Here is a 22,031-nt window from a genome sequence, read left to right on the forward strand (position 1 = left end):
TAACATTTGTATTGAGATAATTTAATTTTGAAAACTGAAACTAGCTGCAGGGGTGAATAGAAATTAAGGAGAGAGAGAGAGAGAAAGAGAAAGAAAGAAAGAAATAAATAAAAATGGAGGATTATTCTCTGAAGTACAAAAAAAAAAATATATATATATTTCCCTTAGGCCAGTTATGTCCAAATTTGGCCTTCTCTGGTAGACAACACAGACGTCTTGGTTAGTTAACTGTTCGTTGCCTCTTTATAATTTGTTTTAACCAATTCTGTTTTCATGAAGACGCTTTTGTACCAACCAGTCCATATGCCTCCTTTTAGTATTCTTTTCTAACATATTGTACAAAAAGATACAAAATATTGGAAAAAAGTATTAACTTCTGGAATTAGATATTCTCAAATGTTAAGTTTTCACTCAAAAAAAAGGAAGTATAACTTCTTGTTACTACAATTCTCTGCAAGGATCTTCTCAAACTTGGAACTGTTACCAAGTATCAAGTTGGCTTCAACATAAGTTCAATGCATTAAAAGGATTTGTAAAGGAAGGACGTATCAGAACATCTTCTAAAAATCAATTTTCATGAACAGAATTCCAAACAAAAGCGATAAATTTTTATCTGATACATGAATGCTATTTAGATTGATTCATCAATTCTTGCCGTACTGTTTCTTGATAGTTTTCAAGAATAGCACACGGTGCAGCAGATGCACTTAAAAAATATAGCCAGTAGGCTAGCACTGTTGTCTGTCTAAATAAATTTGTATGATTAAAACAAATTATCTTTTTATTTTATCCAGCACTGAGGACCTAACTATATTTGGAAGCTAATTGGTTTGTCTTTTTTTTTTGCAGACTGAAGCGCACAACTACCCCTAACACTGAAGGTCATCTTCTTCTGTACGAGTTTGAAAGGGATTCTTAGCCTGAAAGTGCTGTTTGGCTGCTGCAGAAGAAATTTGAGTACAAAACCGCTTTGCACGCTCTTTGGAGGAGATATGCTCTGCATCTATTGGATCAGGAAGGCAGTGTTAAAAGACAGAGTAAATGCTACATTATTATTATTTTAATTTAAGCTGCGTCTAAGGCTGACGTCATTTGTGCCAGAGGTTTTTTTCTTTTTTACTGCAGTGCAGTTCTTCGGACACTGCTGTCAGTAACGAAAGAACAGTGTCCAGTATCTGGCAAAAAGTAGCCAGCTTACATTAAAACCATTAGAAAGTTACTCATAAAAAATTCTTCACCTTTACTGAATGGATTTTCCATTTTTTCTTTTTATTTTCTTTGAGCAGAAGTTTTTCCTGGAAAATTCAAATAAGGGCACTTCAGGTCGAAAGGGGTATTTAGGAATATCTCTAAAGCGCCATTTCAGTGAATTCTATGGATTTACCATCTATTAAGCGATAATATGAATTAAATATGTTACCAAATTTTACATTTAAAGGAAATTGGCTAACCGTAAGTGGGCCAAATCTCTTCAGATTTGGGTAGTTTTTGGCGATTTTTGTTTCGGAAATGGTACCTTTAAAGAGAACATGTATAAAATATTGAAAATTTCTAGATAATATCCTGTTCCCCAAGGCACAGGCAGCAAAGAGGCTTATTGTACCATCTCCTAGGTAATCTAGTTAGTAAATCCTCCCATTCTTATTAGGTCCAAGATCTTACTCACCAGTTTTAGTTGCGATATGATTTCCTCAGGCTGTAAAAAATCAAATATCTCAATATCGTAACCTCACGATAGCCTACGCAGTCTAACAGGTTATGAGTAAACCATTTCCTCCTCCATTTTCTGTCAAAGTCTACGCAGAGATTCCAGGTTAAATAACCTCCATCCTTGTGAAGGTGTTTTTTTTGAACCTGTCCGTGCCCTATAATGAGGACAGATAACAGAATAATCTTATACTTACCTAGCTTCAAGGTCTCCCCTCGGTTCTGATTTTTCATTCAAGATAATTTAAATTACGTAAACTAAGGTAAAAGGAAGTCGTGTGAGTGGTCGCAGATATTTTCTTCCTTTTTTTTTTTAAAGAAAGTTTTCTCGAAAATGTTTGTGGAATGATCTCTAAAGTTCCTGAAAGAGGTCAGTACAGAATCCAAGAACATCTGAATGATTGTGGGGTCGAATCTACTAAGAACTACTATGAACATTATTGTATGTAGTGTGTGTGTATATATGTATGGTATGTGTGAATGTGTATACGACTTGCATAATAATAAATAATATAGTTTAAGTTCGCTTGAAGCGTGTTGTTCATTGTGCGGTATTTCTCTGTAATACCATTGTGGGTTTGCTTTTAAATGGCAGTTTGTCTTACTTATTGTTTCGCGTATTTTTTTTTATTTTTATAAATATCACCTCGCCTTTTCATTAAAATTCTATATTATATTTAGGTTACACTGTAATTGTTTTATTATATTTATTTATTATAAGTGTATATGTTAAAATTATTAGGTAACCAAATAAATTTCAACGTTATTTTCGTTTTTTATTTATTTATTTTTTTAAGTATGAACCTCATATGGACTTTCTCTTATTACTATTACTAATGTTCTAGCTCAAAACATTTTTTCAAATTTTTGACATTTAGAATCACATTTAATGCTTGTTACTTTAGATAGAATCTGTCCATTCCATAATTCAAAAGTGCCCTTAGTTGAATTTACGGGAAAATGTATTAGCACTTAAGGGAAACAACAGTTTTTACTTCCAACGATTTTGACTTTGATTAAAGAGACTCCATTTTGTAGAAATTGTTTTTTCTGCAAGAGACTTCCTCTTACGTAATAGTAAAAGAGAGAGAGTGAAACAAAAAGAAATGGGTAGTGTCTTGGACTTCACTAATACGAGAATAAAAAAAAAAAACGTAAGTTAAACAATCGTAAGGGCCCTTTTAACATGCTGTTCCCATCTGATGATGGCCACTTCTCCCCCTCCCCTAACAGTTCTCTCAATTAACTGTGAAATGTTTATCGTATTTTAGTTGGTAGAGTGGTCACTCACAAGTTATGTGTGAACATTTTAGATAAGTTGTAATACAATCAACTTTTAACTGGGTGCCCCTCGCTTTACTTTCCTCTCGTACTTAGTTACTGTCCCCACTGGACACTACATCCATTGTATTTTAACCATAGGAATCATTTAAAACTCCATCCAACCGTTGTAAGCTGTTACTATAAATATCTTATAAAAGTAATCTTGGTTACTTAAATTGTATGCTACTGATGCTACTGTGGATAGCCCATTCACTTTGCCTTACTTTACTACCTGGTTACTAATGAGACATTACTAACTCTACAGTTTGTTGGTTGTGGTATATTTATTAGGCTGGCCAACCAAGCGCCTTGTTACTACCAACAACCTACATCTACTAAGTGATCTCCCCACCGCTCTCTTTTGCATGAAATATTAAATGTACATTCATTTCCCTTGATCTGCTAGCAACAGAAGGTTTTGCGATCTATAGATTTTCAAAATTAGGTTTACACCGGAAGTATAAACATATAATACGTATGTATAAAGCCCTTACATACATAAAATGTATATACACGTGCGTGCACAAGTAACATAGTCCAGCTATATCCTATCCTAAGTCCTAACATGTTCCCTGTTTGTTAGGTTACAATAAATGTTTTCAACTTTTTCTCCACTTCCATAGTGAATGGTTTCAAGTTCAGGTTATTTTTTTTTGTATGTTGAACTTTTTTAAAAATATTATAAGAGTTAGGATAAATAAAACTGAACGCTATTAAAGAAAAAAAAAGTAAAAAACAAAAATATATTTTGATTGTAATAAAAAGTAATAAATAAATATAATTAAAAAAACAATAGATTAATATTTACAATACAATAAAAACAAAGTCTTTCTTTTACTTTAAACGTTTTCACAAAATAATAACAATGGCTCGGATAGATATCGATAAACTTATCTTCATTTAAGATCACCAAAGGAAACATAATTTCTCTTTAAATATAATTATTTCTATAAAAACTCAACAATTACAAAAAAAAAAGATATAACAATAAAATGAAAATTAAATAACAATAAAAAAGAAAAATTCATTCATAATCACAATTAATTAACGAAAAATAACATAGAATTGCAACTATTAATTTTATCACAAAAGCCCTATTTTTGGGCTGAAAATAACGGACTTCTTTCGGTTGAGTTGGTACTCAGTTTTCTGGGATATTGAAGAAATTGGGCTATTTTTGAGGAATTCGTCATTTTTTTAGCGCATTAAAGTACTCTTAACACGAAAAGGCCTTAGTACATTGACATCTCAAACGTTCACTCATTACCTATAGAGCCTGCTAATGTTCGTATTTAACAAACCTACAGGCAAAATCTAGGGCGGTCCAATCAAAGTTGTCATACGTACTATCCATGTCGTATGAAAACTAAACTTCCAAGGAAGCGGATCTTCGAAGAAGCCGCCTTTTCTGTCTGTGACAGACTTTGAAGGGCCTTATGAACTGTCCCATTAAGCCTCAGCAGTGTTTAAAAAAATATATGTAATTTGCTTTTGAGAGGAGGGTTGCGTAGACAACAGCAAGTCCTGCCTGAAACACCTTTTTAAAGCTTGGGTAGTTCGAGATATGTTCTTCCTGGATGGCTTGGCGGATAGGTGCCTAATGTCGGGAAGTACTTGTCCCTATTTGCTGGCTTTCAGCACGCTGAAGATTTCCTCGGAAAGCTTAGCTGGTTATCAGGATTGTGGAGTCGATTATGTTGAGTTAAAAAAAGGGCCAAGTTATACGAAACTGAAAATGAGCGTCTTGCCTGCCTTACGGCCAGCTCTAAATAAAAGCATTTCACCATGAAGAGCCAAATGGACTTTAACGTAACAATTCTCCGACACTTTGTCTTGTGTGGACCGTAATAACTACTGTAGAAAAGAGGATAACTAGGTTTAGGTGCTGAAAATGTTCTTTAAAAATAGTTGCAAGAGCAGCTGAGATGGCTAGTCTTCAGTGGGTGGAACAACTACAGGGTAGAGAGTGAGTTCATCGATGTGAAAGCGAAGGATCGTGGGTAACCATGGTTGGATGATGTAGAGGAGGATGTGATAATGGAGAAGGAAAGCGATAGACCCAAGAATGTTAAGAAAAATACAATTAACGATGGCAAGGTTCTGCAATAGCCAGAAGTATTACAGAAAGAAATAAATGGGGGATTTTAGTGTCAATATAAGGAAGGGCTAAACTTAGAGTTTAATAAAGACGGTACGCAGACTCCCTTATTTAAATTCAATAGAAGTGGGGGAAAACTTCTAGAATTTAAAGGATTTTGATTAAAGATACCAATTTCTTTTAGGCAATTAATTCTCCGAGGAAAGACTTAAGAGGGTCATCAAAGAACTGCTGCAAAAAGCAGTCGTCCGAATCTTGTGCCTACTTTGATTTCTGAATTCCCAGAAAACAGTTTACCAATTTACCTAAAGCCCTTTGTATTTTTAAGAAAATCTTTTATATAAAAAAATAAATAAAATATACAACATTCTTGAACATTACAGTGAAATCACTTCATTTTTAACCGCGGATTTTTATTTTACTTGTATTTTTTTTTATCTTTCTTATAAAAAATAAATTCCATGTATTTTTTTATGTATTTACAAATATATTAAAAAAATATGTATAATATAACAACAGTTTAATGGCACATAGAGTTTTTTTTATACTTCTTTTACGTATTTACACCTAGTTGAGTGTGCATTGTTTCCGGAGTAGGCAATGGTGAATAAATCGGCGATTGATTCATAGGTGGTGTAGCTGACTGTACTCCACTGCCTGTATTATTATTCGCAGTCACTAGACCACCCGTTGAGGTACATTTCTTATAATGAGTCCTCATATTACTAGATTGGCTAAACTTTAGGCCACATTTTTCACAAGTATATGGTTTAACACCTGTATGATAGTTCATATGTGTTTTCAGGTGGTGTTTTTTCGTAAACGATTTAGAACACACTGTACACGAATAAGGTTTAATACCAGAATGTAGGCGCATGTGCAGTGTCATATTTGAACGATCTGCGAACGCTTTTTGACAGACTACACAGGAAAATGGTTTTTCACCGGTATGTATACGTAGATGTTGTTTTAGTAACATTTTCCTAGAGAATGATTTCCCACAATGCGGACAGACATGCGGTTTCTCGCCTGTATGTATACGTACGTGCATATTATACGCTACACGTTGATTAAAACTTTTACCACAAAATTCACAGCCATATTCTTTGCGATTACGATGGATTTTCATATGTGAACTGAGATAACCACGATCGTTGAAGTATTTACCACATTCTGGACAGGTGGCCGCAAACTCACGTGTACCTTCGTGCACAGATCTATGGTATTTATAGTTTCTTAGTTGGGAGAACTGTTTGCCACACTCCAGACACTGGAAAGGTTTCTCGCCGGTATGTGTTCTCATGTGTACCTGTGAACAATAAAAGAAAGATCATCTTTTGTCCAGTTATTAATTACTAACTATTGGGTAGAAGTTGAATGAACTAGCCACCTCTTCTGAGGCACTTTCTATTCTTTTTGGGTCCCTCTACGTGATGTTACCGGCATCACAAATAACCGTTCCCCAACTAGCACACTACCATTATTAGAGATAGTTTAAGTGATCCAACTATTTGGACTTACATCCTCAACCAAAACAATATTACTCCCACTTACACATTCAAGGCTACGTTTTAAAGACCAATGCTTTGAAGAACTGTTAGGCGTTAATGCCAATAAAATTTTGTTTTTACAAGGACCTGGAGACCTGCCCTCCCCCATGTTGGAGTGTAACTTGCGAGACTAACTTACAAGAACTTGCAAAGGGTGCAAAGCAAGTTCTTAAGGTTAGTCATTGATGCTCCAAGATACTCGTATGCATGCACACCATTTACTAGAATGAAATTACAGGTGTGCAATATGTGAGAGACTTATTGAAGGAAATAGGTCTCAATTTAGTTATACAACTAGTTATAATGTAAATGAGTATCAAAAACAAAAAAGAATGCAACATTTTTTTCTGTTCATCAACATAATTTGGTCCAATTGGAGCCGAGTTTTTTATCTTTTTTCCCACAGCCGCAAGATAAAAGTAAATAAAAAACCAACTTGAAGAGGAATAGATTAAATAATATGGTTCTCTTACGAGCAATATGTATCTGTAAAGGCAAATTTAACGATTCATATATTTTATTACAATATTATTGATATTTTTTTCTTAGCTTTACGAACTTTCTGCAATGAGATCTAATAAGGCTTATTTCTGCTTAATTACAGAAAAAAAAGTATGATTTTAATTAATTTATATTCACAAAAATAGCTAATAAACTTAATCAAACCCTTACTGTTTGTATAAATTAATATTTCTACTATTTGAGTAATTTTGTATTTATAATGATTTTATCCCCAGTATTGGCATCCGGACCGATGGAAGATTAGGTCGAATACAGAGTTGAAAGAGCTATATCAGGAACCGGATCTCGTAGCCTTCCATTAAACAAGGACGCCTTAGGTGGTTGGGTCATGTGGAGCGTTTGCCCAGAAAGATGCTATATGGCACTCCAGGGAGTCGACGTCATCGAGCCCTCTATGAGGTGGCTGGATGATGTGGAGGCAGACCTGAGGAGCACGGGCGATCTGGAGCCCACGATCGAGAGGAATGGAGGAGGCCCGGGTCCTTTCAGGACTGTAGCGCCCCAGAATAAAGAAGAAGAAGATTGGCATCTGGATATTCTCTCGTTTTAGGCACATTGAGCTTATAAGAGCTCATAGAAAAGAATATTCAAGGGGCTTCAACTGGATTCGAACCCGGTATCTCCTGCTTTAGGATCCAGATCGATCGCTAATCTCTCATTTGAAGTAAGTATACATTTCTTAAATTCCTCTGAATTCTCTCTCAATATTTTGTAAGAAATTTAGTGTGTAACATAGAGCAAAAGTGGTTTCTTAGCTATAAAAAACTTATTTAGGCTGATTAATTTTCTTCTTTTTTTTTGAAAATATGGTTAGGTACACAATACTTGATAATCCTTCGTCGTACGTATTTTACCCAGAGCGGTTTTGGTTCCATCATTTAGATTTATCGGTTTGATGTAGAGAATTCGACTTTACTTCCGTCTCACACTACACTAAACTGACTGACTAAGTCATTTATTATTATACAAATAACAAGGCAATTATTATTAAAAGATAATAATTTTATGTGATTTATGTTTATTTAAAATAATAAGATAAAATTTAACGTTCTCTGTGCACGTAAATATCAGTAAAATAAATGGAAATAAGCGGACAAAAGTAAATACTCATGTACATATGTACATAATGATGTACAAATATGGGCAAAAAGATATCAACCTTTTACTGCACTCATGTACGTATATAAATTTTATGGTAATAAAATTGGTTCTGCATCATCTGATGAAAATGGAGAACGGGAGAAAATGATGGAAACATTTCTCTGAACAGGAGATAAGGATATAATGATGAAGTGAGAAGGCAGTTGAGATTCATTAAGACAAGACACCAGGTCTTTGGTTGGAGACGGTGGTGGCAAGGGGGAGTTTCTTACACTGGAAATAGCATAAGATTATTTTATTGCTTTGGTCTATTTGTATTGAGTAAATTGGAGAGTAAATCTACTGTATTGGTGTATATAACTTGAGACATACAAACAGCACCTTCTCTATCATACATATTTGCCTGTGTATGCTTGTCCAGTATGTGGAAAAAATTCCTCAAATGCAGGAAGTACAGAAATAAGACAAAACATAGAAGAAGAAGGATTTTATCCGATGCAGTTATTATGACTAATCGTTCGGCGACGCGGTAGCCGAGCGGTTAGAGCGAGGCCCGCAAAGCTAACATGTAGTGTGCTTACTAGGTTCAATTTCAGTCCTTGGCCTTTGGTTACTATAAGGAACTTATAGTAAAGTACCTTCTGAAAAGAAATAGACTTTATATTACTTGTTTTTCACATATACAAATCTAATTTTAAAAATAATTTTTTTGGGACTTAAGACCTCTTTCCAGAATACGATATTGCTGGCTAAAATATGGCATAGAGGATGCACCTTGCGAGTGTTACTGCATGCGAAGTACAGACTTTGTCCGGGAATCAAGACACCTTTCTGTGCTGATTTAGGGTGAGTATTCAATTTTAATATTAAAGTTTCTGTCATTTTAAATAACCTAATTTATATTATGAGGTTGTGCGTTTGAGTTCAAGTAAGGACTAGAATCACTGTTGCAGGTCTAACTATCGACTCCGCCTACTCCTATCCGTAATTTGATTATATTGTGGCACGAAGTTCTTTGTTGTAAAAATTACGAATAATACTTTTGGTTATAGGATAACAAGAAGCCAAGAAGCAGTTAGCGTGACCCAGAAGAGAAAGAATTGCAATTCAAGGTCACCGATGAAATGGGAAGAGCTGCTGCCTCCATCAGGGAAAAGCGGCAGTTACTGCATGCGAAGTACAGACTTGTCCGGGGATAAAGACACCTTTCTGTGCTATTTAGGTTGAGTATTCAATTTTAATATTAAAGTTTCTAGCATTTTAAATTAGCTTATTTATATTATGAGGTGCAGAATAAAGGCGTGGGCTATTATCAATTAACTATTTTAATTATTTCATTTATCTACTTTGTAAAGAAATCAATTAATCGTCTGCAATTTGTCCTTACACCGTTTTTTCCTATTGTCACTTCGTGTAGAACTTTTATAAAAATAATTTTGTCCGTAACCAAATTTGAAATGATCGCAATACTTTTTTTTGGTAACGGTTGTGAGAGGAAGTGACTAAAACTGTGATTAAAATCACGAAAAGATACTTAACTAGAAATAACAATATTTTTAACATGAACGAAAACGAGAGACTAACTCACCTTAAGGGAAGCCCTGGTGACGAACACTTTACTGCAGTGTGTGCATGTGTGTTCCGGTTTTGGCGATTCGTGCAGTTTGACATGTGCCGACCAATGTCCCCGATGAGAGAACTGTTTACCACATACCGCACAACAATATGGCTTCCCTTCTGGTTGGCTATCTTCATTGTTGTTGTTTTTATCGTTATTCGTTGTCTGGCCATTATCGTGGGTAAGTAACGATGGTGGTAAATCGGCTACTATCGGCGTGGTCCGTTCTTCCAATAGTCCTACCAAGGATTGTAACGGGGTAGTTTCTTGTTTCACTATGGTTATAATTTCCGTAGCTGTTGGTGGCGTTACTGCGGTGATAGGACTGCTAGATAGAGGAGTATTATTGCTATTATTTTTCGAGATTATTGTTGGCGATCGTTGATGCGCATGATGATGGAATACACGTAAATCGCTGGGCTCTTCGCAAGCCAACAGTGCGGCAGCAGCATTCTGTTCACGATAGAATTCACGTAATCTTCTCTCTTTCAGTTTACACAATTTTATACCATTCGTTGGTGAATTACTACGTGGTGTAGGGATCTCTTCTTTGATTATTGGTTTTGTGTCGATGATTGTTGGCGATATGGGTTCCGGCGGTATTATCGGCAGCTTTACCATTGGAGGGCTCATCTGTCTTGTCTCCTAAAACATACACACATAAAAATTAACTAGAAATTTGGAATAGTTTAAACTAAACATTAGAGTGATTGGACGATATTTTCTAATTTTGGGATTTTTAATAAAAACTTGGAACTTGGAACATTTCTTATCGCCTCTGCATTCCCTAAAAATGCAGTTCCTTGACTAGAAATGCGAACATCCTTGAAAGAGGAATCTTTGTGTGGCTCACTCCACTCCCCCCAGGAGAGAACCCTATTGTTATGATGATTTATGATTTAAGACGCGTCAACATCTAAGGTTATTGGCGCCCGGAGCTTTTTCCAGTGCACTGCCGGCCTCCGGACAGTATTCTGTCGTTACAGACAACACTGTCCATCACCGGACAGTGAGCTGTAAGAAGCTCCTAGGAAGAGAAAACCTAAGGTTCAGCAGCTGGATTTGAACCCGGGACCTCCGCGTGGGAGTCCAGTACGCTAACCGCTTCCCTCAGAACCCTATTGTGAGTAAATTCTTTTTGTCACGTGACTATAAGAGCAACTGCCAGCCTACCACAGATTCCACAGTCTAGCTTGTTTGATTCTTCTGCTATTGTGTAAATTAAATAGATTGGGTGGACGACACCCTGTAAAAAATTTTTTGCTCTCATCAACTATTCGTGCCGCGGCTCTTTGGAAACGGAGTTGAATGGTGCTGCAGTTGGTGATCTTTTTTCGTAAGTAAGCGACTCATTCAAAATAAAAGAATTAGAAGAGTTATCTTAACTTCGCCAGTTTCTCCTGCCATTATGGCGTACCTACCCTATTGCAAATCAAAGTTAGTCCTTAATAACTTGACTAATAGCTTATGTTGTTAGCTGTTGTTGATAAATGGTATTCCATTCCCACAGCCTTTATTCTAATCATCTCTCGTAGTAGGCCATGTCAACAAGATCGAATTCTTCCTTTATCTCTTTCTGTACCTCACCTTATTATCCACAGCATCACTTTCCCCATGTCCTCTTCTAATAAGAAGTAGATAATTTATGTATTCTCTTTTCTATGGACACATTATTTATATTTGAATAGAACAATAGATGATATATGCCATCCAATTCAAATCACATTCAATTTATTTACAGCGGCCTTGTGAATTGAATTATTCAAGTGCAATCACTTATTCCGCTACAAATATTTACAGCTACTTTATTTTTTTAGTTTTTATTTTTCAGTTGTAAATCTGCATTTTTTGTTTTTTACTTTCTCTTACAATAAGTTTTGATCATGCATATTTGTTTAAGTTGTTGCGTAAAATATATGTTAAGTTTTTGAGGTTCTCCGAACATAAATTAGGGAATATGAATTGTTGTATTAGTTATTACTTTATTTTAGTTATACACCATTTATACCGACTATAAACAAAGCTTTAACAATGAATTGAAGCAAAATAGATCTTTTTCCAGAATCTAAGTCTAGGTTTAGGGTAGTTTTGTGTTTATACCAGTTCATTGCGTCAGTGTATAATTTTTTTTAAAAATAATAGCAAAAATTTAATCTTTTCGTACTTGTTGCTGTAGTTTTTGGTCAATATTATTATTTTGTTACAGAGCGAGGAGCGAAAAACTATGATTTGTTATAAGTTCAGTACAACCAGAACAATCAAATCCCTATTGTTTAAAAATCAATTGCCACAGCTAATATACAGTAATGTGCCAGGTAATTTAAAAACTTATTTGTATAATTTTTTAATAATGGCAAAAAATTGGATGTAATGAACTGTTTAAATTAAACTCTTATTACAGAAAAGTTGTTAGTGCTACAGAGGCTTTCTGCAAACGTAATACTGTTCCATGGTTCCATCAAAATGGGTAGGAAAGCTTTCAATTTTAACCTATTTTAATCTTTTTATAGAAGTTTTATTATAATATTCAATCAGTATTAGATTATTTACTATTCATGAAATTGTGTTTACAGGATGCGTGCAATATGGGGCTAGTGTTTGAAACTTATTTTTACGTAAAAACAGGCTAATATTTTTTTAAAATGTTCATATTTAATTTAACCTGATAAAATTAGTTAATATAAAAGTGGAGTGTTGTTATTGTTAATAAAGTTTTAAGATAGTAAATAATAATAAAAATTGCTCGTGTGACAAGACTTTTCAACTATAAACGCATTATAATCTTTATTTAATGTCGATGTATAATTGACTACTATTTTCCAAGCGAAAATTGATTCTGTTTTTTTTTAATTATTATTACTATTTCTTGCCTTATTTATGTATTGTCCAACGATGTCTATGGTCAATAATTATTGGGTATATTACATTAATTCGTTATATTTAGGCATATTATTTATTTAGAATATTACATTAGGTTAGTGATCAATTAATAAAACAAGTATTATGTAGTTATTATATGTATTTATAATATGCATGTAAAAATAATAAATAACTTGAAAAAAAACACAAAAAAATTATTTAAAACAACATTAAAAAACCTTTAAAACACCCGTTACAGGTTATTTGGATGTGATAACTTTTCAAGTTGATACTTCTGCAGTCTGGTAGTCATTTGTTGAACTAGCAAACTTTTTATGCTTAATTGTTTTTTCTCATTTAATTAATGTAATAAACTTTTTTACTAATTAAAAAAGTTACTGTTAGGTGGTATTATGTTATTGTTAATTAACTGAATTAGAATTAAGCTTTAATAAATTGTATTTACTGAAAAAATAGCAATAATTGTCAGTTCCTTCTATAGTGGACGTCTTGTCATGCTGTCTATATAGGGAAGATAAATTCGCAGGGCGGGAGGGTGGGGCGTTTACTTTTCCTACGGCCGCTTTAAACCTACAACAGCAAATTAACTTTTTCTGTCTTCTAAAGGATACTGTTCCATTGTTATAATAAAACTATTATTTAATTTAACATTTAGACATTTTGATAGCAACTATTTGAAATGATATATTTGTTGATTGATTTTTTAAAGCAACAACATCTAAAACTCTCTTAGATGTTTTTAAAAGGATTTTTTATTTTTGTTTATTGAAATATCTTTTGGCAACATTTATTGTAATAACTTTCCTTCTTTATAAGTCTTGTCCAGATGATTTTGATGATATTTTGGATCACAGTTATATATTAAATGTGACGGACGCTATTGTGTTACATTGGACATTTTTGGAGGACCGACAACACATCCTCTCCCCACCAGCGACTAGATGATACTGAGGGAAATTGTTTATAACATTTTTAAATATATAAAGATCCAATTAGTGTTGCTCTCTGGTGGCGCTTTTCGGAACTACGATTTTTGGAGAGACCGACAATATGTCCTCACCCCTTGAGCGCCTAGAACGTACTGAAGGAAAATTTGTATGAGTCGTCTATATATAGGGGTCCAGTTAGTGTTGCTCTCTGGTGGCGCTTTTTGAAACTACAACAGTACTTCGTCCAGTAAGTGCTGTTATCTGGTGGCGCTTTTTAAAACTACAAAAGTACTTTGTCCAGTAAGTGCTGTTATCTGGTGGCGCTTTTTAAAACTAGTTTAAAATTTTCAACGTTTTTAAAGCTTTTTACTACTGAATTTACATATTATTAAGCTAAAAAAAAGTAACATTTGTGGCAGTAATGAACCTTCCATTGTGTTGTAATTTTTTCTATAAGGGTACGGCTATTTACAGAGTGGGTAGGTATGGGCTTTTAGTTCAATGTTAATATAAAAGTTTTAGCATAATTATTCATTCTGTTAAGCTACCACTATATTTAAAAGATTTACTGTATATGAAATTGTGTTCATAGGTCGTGGCAGAAAGGACTCGTGTCATCTTGAACACTTTTTTTTATATACAGAAATATTAATTTCAAATATGTTATTATTAATAAATGTTAGTAAAATTAGCTATAATTACAATGTAGCATAAATTGAATCTTTTCGTCCCTTGTAATGCCATGAAAAAAAAACAAACACTGTTATCGTTAACAAATTTATGCATTCTTCGTGGTACTTACTCTTTAAATAAATAAATGTACAATATATAAACAAATATATAATTTAGATGAATAATTTGCTTACCTAGTTGTGTTTAAGTAAAAAGATATGTTTATCTAAGTTTTTTCTTAGTAAAAACATGCTATTTTCTTTGTAAAAATAATGAAGTCGATTCTTTTTTAATTATTTTTTGAGATATATAGCTTTTATTAGCGATATATCACTGGCATTAGAATAGTGTTAATTAATTTTAGAAAAACTAAGCTCAAATAACTTGTGTTTCTAGAAATTATTGCAAATAATGAGTCTTCCTTTTCATATTATTAAGTAATAATGGTTCCTATTAATGTAATACTGTTCACTGGGCGTAGAATTCGGGGGGTTTCAAATCTAACAAATTTAGATTTCCATATTTTTGGAATCAAAGATATTTTTATCGTGTTAAAATCTCAGGTGCTAAATCTGTTTTGTTTTTTTTTTCTATTTTTATACAACCAAACTTTTTTTTATATCACTTTTATATTATGGGTTGTAAATAAATAAATTTGATTTTACAAATCATGTACTCAATTAAAAAATAATAATGATTTGTGGACAAAGAACTTATTTGGTTGTAAGAAAAAATAAATAAAATGGACAAGAATTACTTAATTTAGATGCTTTATTATCTACAATCTACATTAGTTACAAAATAAGTGTCATTTAAAAATTAAAGCCATTGGATATTTTTTTTTTTTTTAAATTTTATTTAATACTCAAAATTAAAAAATAAAAGGTAAAATAAATAAACAACTTTAAATGTTACGTTGTACTTTTTTTGCATACATTATGGTATCTTAATTTTTTAATTAAATTTTTAGTAAGTTCATAGTCTTTGTCAAAGTTACTTTTTAGTAATTCTTTCATGTGATGAATGCTGTTAATGTCTCTATGATAAGTCTTAGCTTTAATTTATTTACATTAATTTAAGTAAAATTAGAATTTAAATTAATTTTATTACAATTGGTCAATTAGTGAGGGAGTAAAATTTAAATAAACAGTAACATTTTTGGTCAAAAGTATGTTCACTGAATTTCGTGTTTTTAATACAAAAAAAAACTGAAAATAAAAAATTATCTTTGCTGATCAAATACTAGTTACACATAGGAATTATTTAATTAACGTTGTAATCATTTAAAAAAGACAGATTCTTTCTTCTAAGTCGAATTCCGCAATAATGGAATGTTCTTTTCTTTCATTAAACTGCGGCCGCTAAAGATAAAGAATAAAAAGTGAACTTCTAATCATGAATTCGTTATTAAATATCTTTGATATTTATCCGTCGCAGCACTCATGTTCATTGTATCTCTGCCCGGTTTCGCACCTTCATCCAACGTCAGAGGTATATTAATTAGTTTGGTAGTAGAAAATTCAACTTCATGTTACTGTCCCACACTGCTGGATGAAGGAGGCAGGTTAAAGGATCCAATAAACCAGCTGCTACAACGAATATAATCAACAACTTTACCTCTTTCTTCAAAATTTCTATATTTGTATAGTCAGAACTTACTTAGATCTAAAGGCAACAACTCCATAGACCTGGTAGTATATAGTTCGAGATTTATAGAAAGAGACAGCCATTGTCAGACAGAGGATTGTCAATTTGCCTTTCGCTGGGTGGTTTGTTGAACAGGACATGGGCTCCAGCTCTGCCTGGGTGGATTAGAGCTATCTACATCATCATCACCTAAGGGAGGGACGAGAGACAGAGAGATAATAGTGCTGAGCTTGACTTGAATTTTTAAACCTGGATTAGAATTTTTGTTTTATTAACTCTTTAATTTAAATAGTAAATGTCAAACATGTATTCAAACCACTCAGCCTCTTCTATCATTAGATGGCATACAAGAGCTAGCACTATCTAGCCTAGTATTGAGTCTATAACAATAGCCATTGTTAGTATTTATATATGAGATCACAGATCTTTTCAATTTACTATGAGGCTGACTGGCTAGAAATTAAAGTTGACCTTAAATCATACCATTGATTACCAAGAGAGACACAAATGTATGTTCACATTTGATAATGGCTTGAGCGATTATTGTAATTAGGTTGTTTGAACAATGGTTTGTGTGTCACTATGTTGGTTAGTCTTTTTATCTTGTGAGCAAAGTGATTGTTTGTCTCTACGTCTGTGATTATCAGAGAATTTTAATTTGATTTTGCCAAGAATTATGATGAACTTTTTTTATTCATATCCATTTAGAAATATTTCTCAACGGGTAAGTCAAAAAGAAGGTATGGTGTAATGGTCTAGGGAAAAGATTTTTCAAAATTAATACCTCTCATCAAAGGGAATTCGAAAAGCGAACGAACCGGCTAAGGTGGAGGATCTTTGCACACCTGAGAACCTAAGCCCCACTAGTTGCCTTTATGGAGAGATTGAATTCGCGTCACAGCTATGATAGTGTCAGGCGATGTGCAGGGTTGAACAGAACAATCTTGATGTTATAATTGAACTGTTAACAATTAAATAATTAGGCTTAGGTGTTTACATTAAAATCATGATAGAATAATGATTATTCATCAAAGGAACTAGAGCCTATAAAAAGTGTAACAACTGTATGTCTTGTTCGTTTGGTGTAAATGGTATTCCTTAAGTTCTAAGAACAGTTCTTAAAGTGTAAGCTCTTTTGAACCGCTGTTTACACTAAAATTACATTTTTTTTTTGTTCAGCCTGGTCCCCCTCCACAAACCTCAAAACCAATTTTCTTACTGAAAAAAAATAAATAAATAAGGCTAAAGAGGGAATGGATTAGTTCATTGGTTGGTGTACTGGATTCCCAAGCGAACCTTGCTTCTGGCCCATTTATATTTTAATTTTATTTCTTGAAGTCTGCGAATTATGACAATTCATATTTTGCTCCTGCAGCTATAAGATGTTTGGTAAGAACCTACCTCAGTTTGGTGTAATTCGATTTACCAATATCTAGGGAGTTTTTGTTTTTAAATTAAAAAGAGAGATGCTCTATAAGGAATCTTCATGAGATAAAATCAGAGTAGAAGCGAGCTAAGAGTCAGCAGCGACAAACATTTAAGAGCAAGAGGTAGAGGTGGAAGTAGAGGCTACCCTCTCTATTGATGCACTGTCTGATTGCAATGTGTGTAATTTAAAATAAATTGTATTCACTCACTAACAAGTAACAAGTAAATTGGGTATTTTTGTAGTTTTGTATGTACTTTGAAGCTGATAAGGAGGGAAAACTATTTTTAAAGTTCATTAACCTAGCAGTGTTACGTTTTGTGGTCACAGAGTGTGTGGTTTTACAGTCTGAATGCAAGAGATCGCTGTAAATATTACTATCATGGAATGCGTAAATATAAGTAGACAAAAAATCAATAAATATATCACTTTTGAAAGTCTCAAAATGTTGTAGTTGTTTCTCCCCGAAGAGTTCCTCAATAAAACCTGCATCAAAGATTCAGGAGATTCCATTAATATTAATAAGTAGTTCACAATTATAATTTAAAATACTAAAAAAGAAAACATCTGCACTACGAGGCGAAATAGTGCGTCATCATGAGCTTATTATTTATTACAATATCCTTCCCTTGTTTACGGTAACTATTTTAAAGTTTAACAACTATAAAATAGTGTCTAGTTGGAAACAGAAATAATGTTCAAAATATACACAAAATATAAAAATGTATATTTATTTAATTATCCAAGCTGTCATTTTTTTTTTGAAATGAAAGTTCAGTATATGTATTTGTATGTGTTTTAGACATTATGAAATAAATATGTGGGGATACATATATATGTGTGTGACAGCCCAAGGGAGAAGATTCAATATCATATATATACACATAATGACGATGCCCTCATTTCTGTATACTTAACGGTTTTGAAGTTGTTTTCCTTTTTATCTCTTCGAGTTTTTTCTTTCTCGAAAAAAGTTGTATTTCATTTTTTAATAAAAGTAATAACTTATACTTTAAATACTCATCAATGAATCCAGCTTTAAATATTATAACGGTACTTGGGATGGACTTAATTCTTACATAATTAATTTCAAGTCATCGTCAAGGTTTGTAAAGGACTTTTTTAGAAAGTCGAACTTAATCACAATATTTTGAGCTTATAAAATAAGGGAAACCTGTTTGTTCTTTTTTTTTTGTGCTAAAACAGTCTTAAGAAATTCTAGGTTACATACCTGGGGAAGGCCTTACTTTTGTTATAGAGTCGGAACCCTTTCTTCTGTGAAGTGAAGGATCAAGAAAGAGCATTGTTGGTATCTGGCAAGCTCCTACAGTACAAGTTGAGGAAGGTGGTTGATTACAAGACCGATCTAGAATATGTTTTTTGTCGAAAATAGCTTACAAGGTTGATCGACGCTTACGAGAACCAAAGATGATGCTTTCAAGGCTTGGAAGGATGCTTGCCCATCTCAAACAATTCGCTGGGCCACTGGACATAATCCACATTGCTGCTGTAGACGTCTTGGAAAGTTGAAAAATAAATGTCTCATGATTTCAACGAACCGAGAATGAAGATGCTAAGGTTTTGAGGTTTGTTCTTGATTCATTTTTAGATCGAATCAGGACTTTTTGATGAAAATTGAACAAAAAGTTACCTCTTTTGGGCTTCATGAGCCCCATCCAACACTTTACACTCAAAGTCTAACTTCTCCTCTAAATAGAAATAAAACCATGATATTGCCAAGAAATAGAAAAAATGTACAGAAAATAACGGCAACGGCCAACAGTTGTCCGATCTTGTAACAAGACACACACGTGTACGTTTCAAAAATTGAGGTTACTTAGCGCTACCGTTCCACATCACCCTTGCTAAATGGGCGAGGGAGGTTACATACAGTGTATGTCTGTTATACAAAATGGTAATGAATCATAAAATTGTTTTAAAAATATTAAAATAAAATTAATGAAAGCTAGTAATTGTTACAGGGTTCTGTACTTTTAGTGTGTGTATAATGTTTTAGAATAGTAAAGTTGGAGTTGTATTTTATTCAAGGGGGGCGCGCGAATTCAAGCTGAAAAAGTTATTACTGAATATCTGAAATTTAGTTATACCTACATATATCATTAGTACTGGGAAATAATTGTTGTTGAATTAAATATTGGTGAACATGTGATTCCAATTACTTAATAAATAATGCGTAAATAAGAAAAATAATAAAATAACACTTTAAATAGTTAAGTATAAGCAACAAGCTCGTGTTCAGTTCAGTTTGTTCATCTGGATCTATATATTTGATCGGAATGACTTTAAAGAGCGTAATATTCAATAGTTCAAAATTGAAATAGGCACTGTGCTATTCAAAACCTGCTTATTTATATGTCTTAATCATTTCAAATGCATTTTAAATAAAGTACTATTTACTTTTTTAATAGTATATAATTTACTTTTTACAGTAATTTTGACAAATCCCTAGGGATTAACTTTTTAATTTTACCGTTAAAAAAAAAAAAAATTATTTTCATTCCCTCAGCACATTAGTTTTGTAGAAGAACGCTGATTGCACATCCCTGAAAAAAATTTACACCATCTCTTTACAGAACTCATTAGGCAGTGTCATTTGTTTTCAGAGTTATTATATAAATTAATATATGTATTTAGCTAAATAAGGCATGAATTTAAAATAAATAATAATAATAATTAGAGGGACAAAATATAATGGTAGCCATGGCCATATATGTCTGTTCCATTTGGAGTTAATTATTCCCTTATATAGGGGATCTAAAGACGGGATCTGGCTCCCATTTATCTAACTAATTAAAATTAATGGTACGTAATAATTACACACTGAAGAGTAATGTGTAATAAAGCGTCCGCAGAGAGGGGTGAATAATAAACCAAGAATGAAATAGATAAATAAAAGATAGAAAAGAACGATAGCAAAATAATTTATGACTGATACATAAATACAATAGAAAATTACTATTATCTACTATTTTATAGTATTTTACTTCTTCTATTTTGAGTCAGTATTTCTATTTCTAGCATTTCCTTCCCTTCATGTAATTTATTGTAAATTATATACTCATAAAATTTGTTTTCTAAAAAAAAAAGTAAAGTAAAAAAAGGAAGTATTGCAATCGATGCCTAATTTTCTGAATTGAATTTACAACGGAACTACTCCGTTATTTTGAGGATTAAAAGTGACCACATGGATTTTGCTTTGAACTTGGTAAGCTCGTTGGACACAATTAGAACTAAGGTATCCCTCCTAAATTGCCACCTGTGAAGAATGTATAGAGTTCTACCATCTAAGTTGCCGTCAAGGAACTTTTTACATCGTATTTTACGTCAGACGCAACGATAGCCGAATGGTTAGAGACGAGGAACGCAAAGCTAAGATGTATGTTGTTGGTCATGGGTTCGATTCTCGGTCTCTATGCCATGGATTTTATTTTTAATGGTTTATATGAGAAATCTTTTTAGTAAAGTATGTTTGCTAGCCGAACTCCCTCCGTGACATATAATTTAGTAGTTGGACGTAAAGCCCGCCTGAAAAAATAAGCTTCTCTTTTCTAGCTCCATGCTAGAGAAACTGTAGCACTCTATGGAGCTGTTCATTCAACTGAAACCCCCTCCTTTTACTTAGGACCAGACGAACCTTTCAGAATTACCTCTTACGCTGTTATCATTACCGTAAGAGAAAGTCCAGAGAGGTTTCACAGTGAAAGTTTATACCTTTATTTTTGTTTCTTTAAATTTGATTACTAAAAGTTCTACCAGAGGTGTGATCTAATAATTTTGGTTCTATCGAAAATAGTTAAATCTTGACCATATTATTAACATACTAGACAGCTCCTATAAATTATTTATTTTTGAAATTATTGGCTAAAAACAACAACGTCAGACTTGAATGTTAGAAAAGATAAATAATTATCCTGTGCTTCTAGTGGTTATTAAAAAAACAGCTGATTTATTAGAATATTTTTAAGAGGCCACTTTTTAGAAGGATATTTGCATCATATCAAGATGACAGTGTAATTTTGATCTTGTTATGAAATTATTATTTTTAAATATATACATATAAAGTGGGAGAGAGAAATGATTGTCTTTAATAGACACTTTGGGATAGAGACCTTTATCCTTTTCTATCTACCGGTAAACTGGCCAACCTGTACTAATCAGCTGATCCGAGTGAATCCAATACTATGCTCATATCATTAATTTCTTATTTAATGTTAAAATTATACATAATTGGGCCGAAAGTACGTCTTTTACAAGTTGGTTCGCGTGTCGAAAAGGTTGAAAGATACTGACGTAGATCAGGTATGGCTATTTTAATTGGGCATTTATATAGGCTTCATTTTTGGTTTTATTGTTCACCAAGTATGGGCGAAATTACCCGAGCTGGAATTTTATTTGATACATCATTAAATGGGTGCATCTTTGTTCATTAGATGGTTGGTAACAGAAATATAAATTTAGAAGTTTTTATTGCAGGACAAGAAAAAAAAAAATGCAGAACAAAAATTATGTAGCCATTGTGCCAAATTTGGGGACATGG

The 22,031-nt window shown here is 33.0% G+C and overlaps 1 protein-coding gene and 1 long non-coding RNA gene across 7 annotated transcripts in view; both read right to left on the bottom strand.

The window, feature by feature from the left end:
- Positions 1–3,743: 3,743 nt before the first annotated feature.
- Positions 3,744–22,031, bottom strand: part of LOC141452976 (uncharacterized) — a 219,027-nt gene continuing 200,739 nt past the window's right edge. For all 6 annotated transcript variants that reach the window (XM_074125638.1, XM_074125621.1, XM_074125629.1 and 3 more), the window contains 2 exons: positions 9,890–10,564; positions 3,744–6,437 (listed from right to left, as the gene is read on the bottom strand). In XM_074125638.1, coding sequence (XP_073981739.1) covers positions 5,682–6,437; positions 9,890–10,564 — 1,431 coding nt within the window. In that variant the 3' untranslated portion in view covers positions 3,744–5,681. The remainder of the gene's footprint in view (positions 6,438–9,889; positions 10,565–22,031) is intronic.
- On the bottom strand, positions 15,154–18,694 carry LOC141453073 (uncharacterized). Its single transcript, XR_012457765.1, has 2 exons — positions 16,060–18,694; positions 15,154–15,761 (listed from the first exon to the last, which is right to left on the bottom strand). It is a non-coding gene; the product is annotated as an uncharacterized lncRNA (long non-coding RNA).

The sequence above is a fragment of the Rhodnius prolixus genome, unplaced genomic scaffold, assembly GCF_049639745.1.
Source record: "Rhodnius prolixus isolate KJV_2025 unplaced genomic scaffold, Rpr scaffold_1, whole genome shotgun sequence".
Lineage (NCBI taxonomy): Eukaryota > Metazoa > Arthropoda > Insecta > Hemiptera > Reduviidae > Rhodnius > Rhodnius prolixus.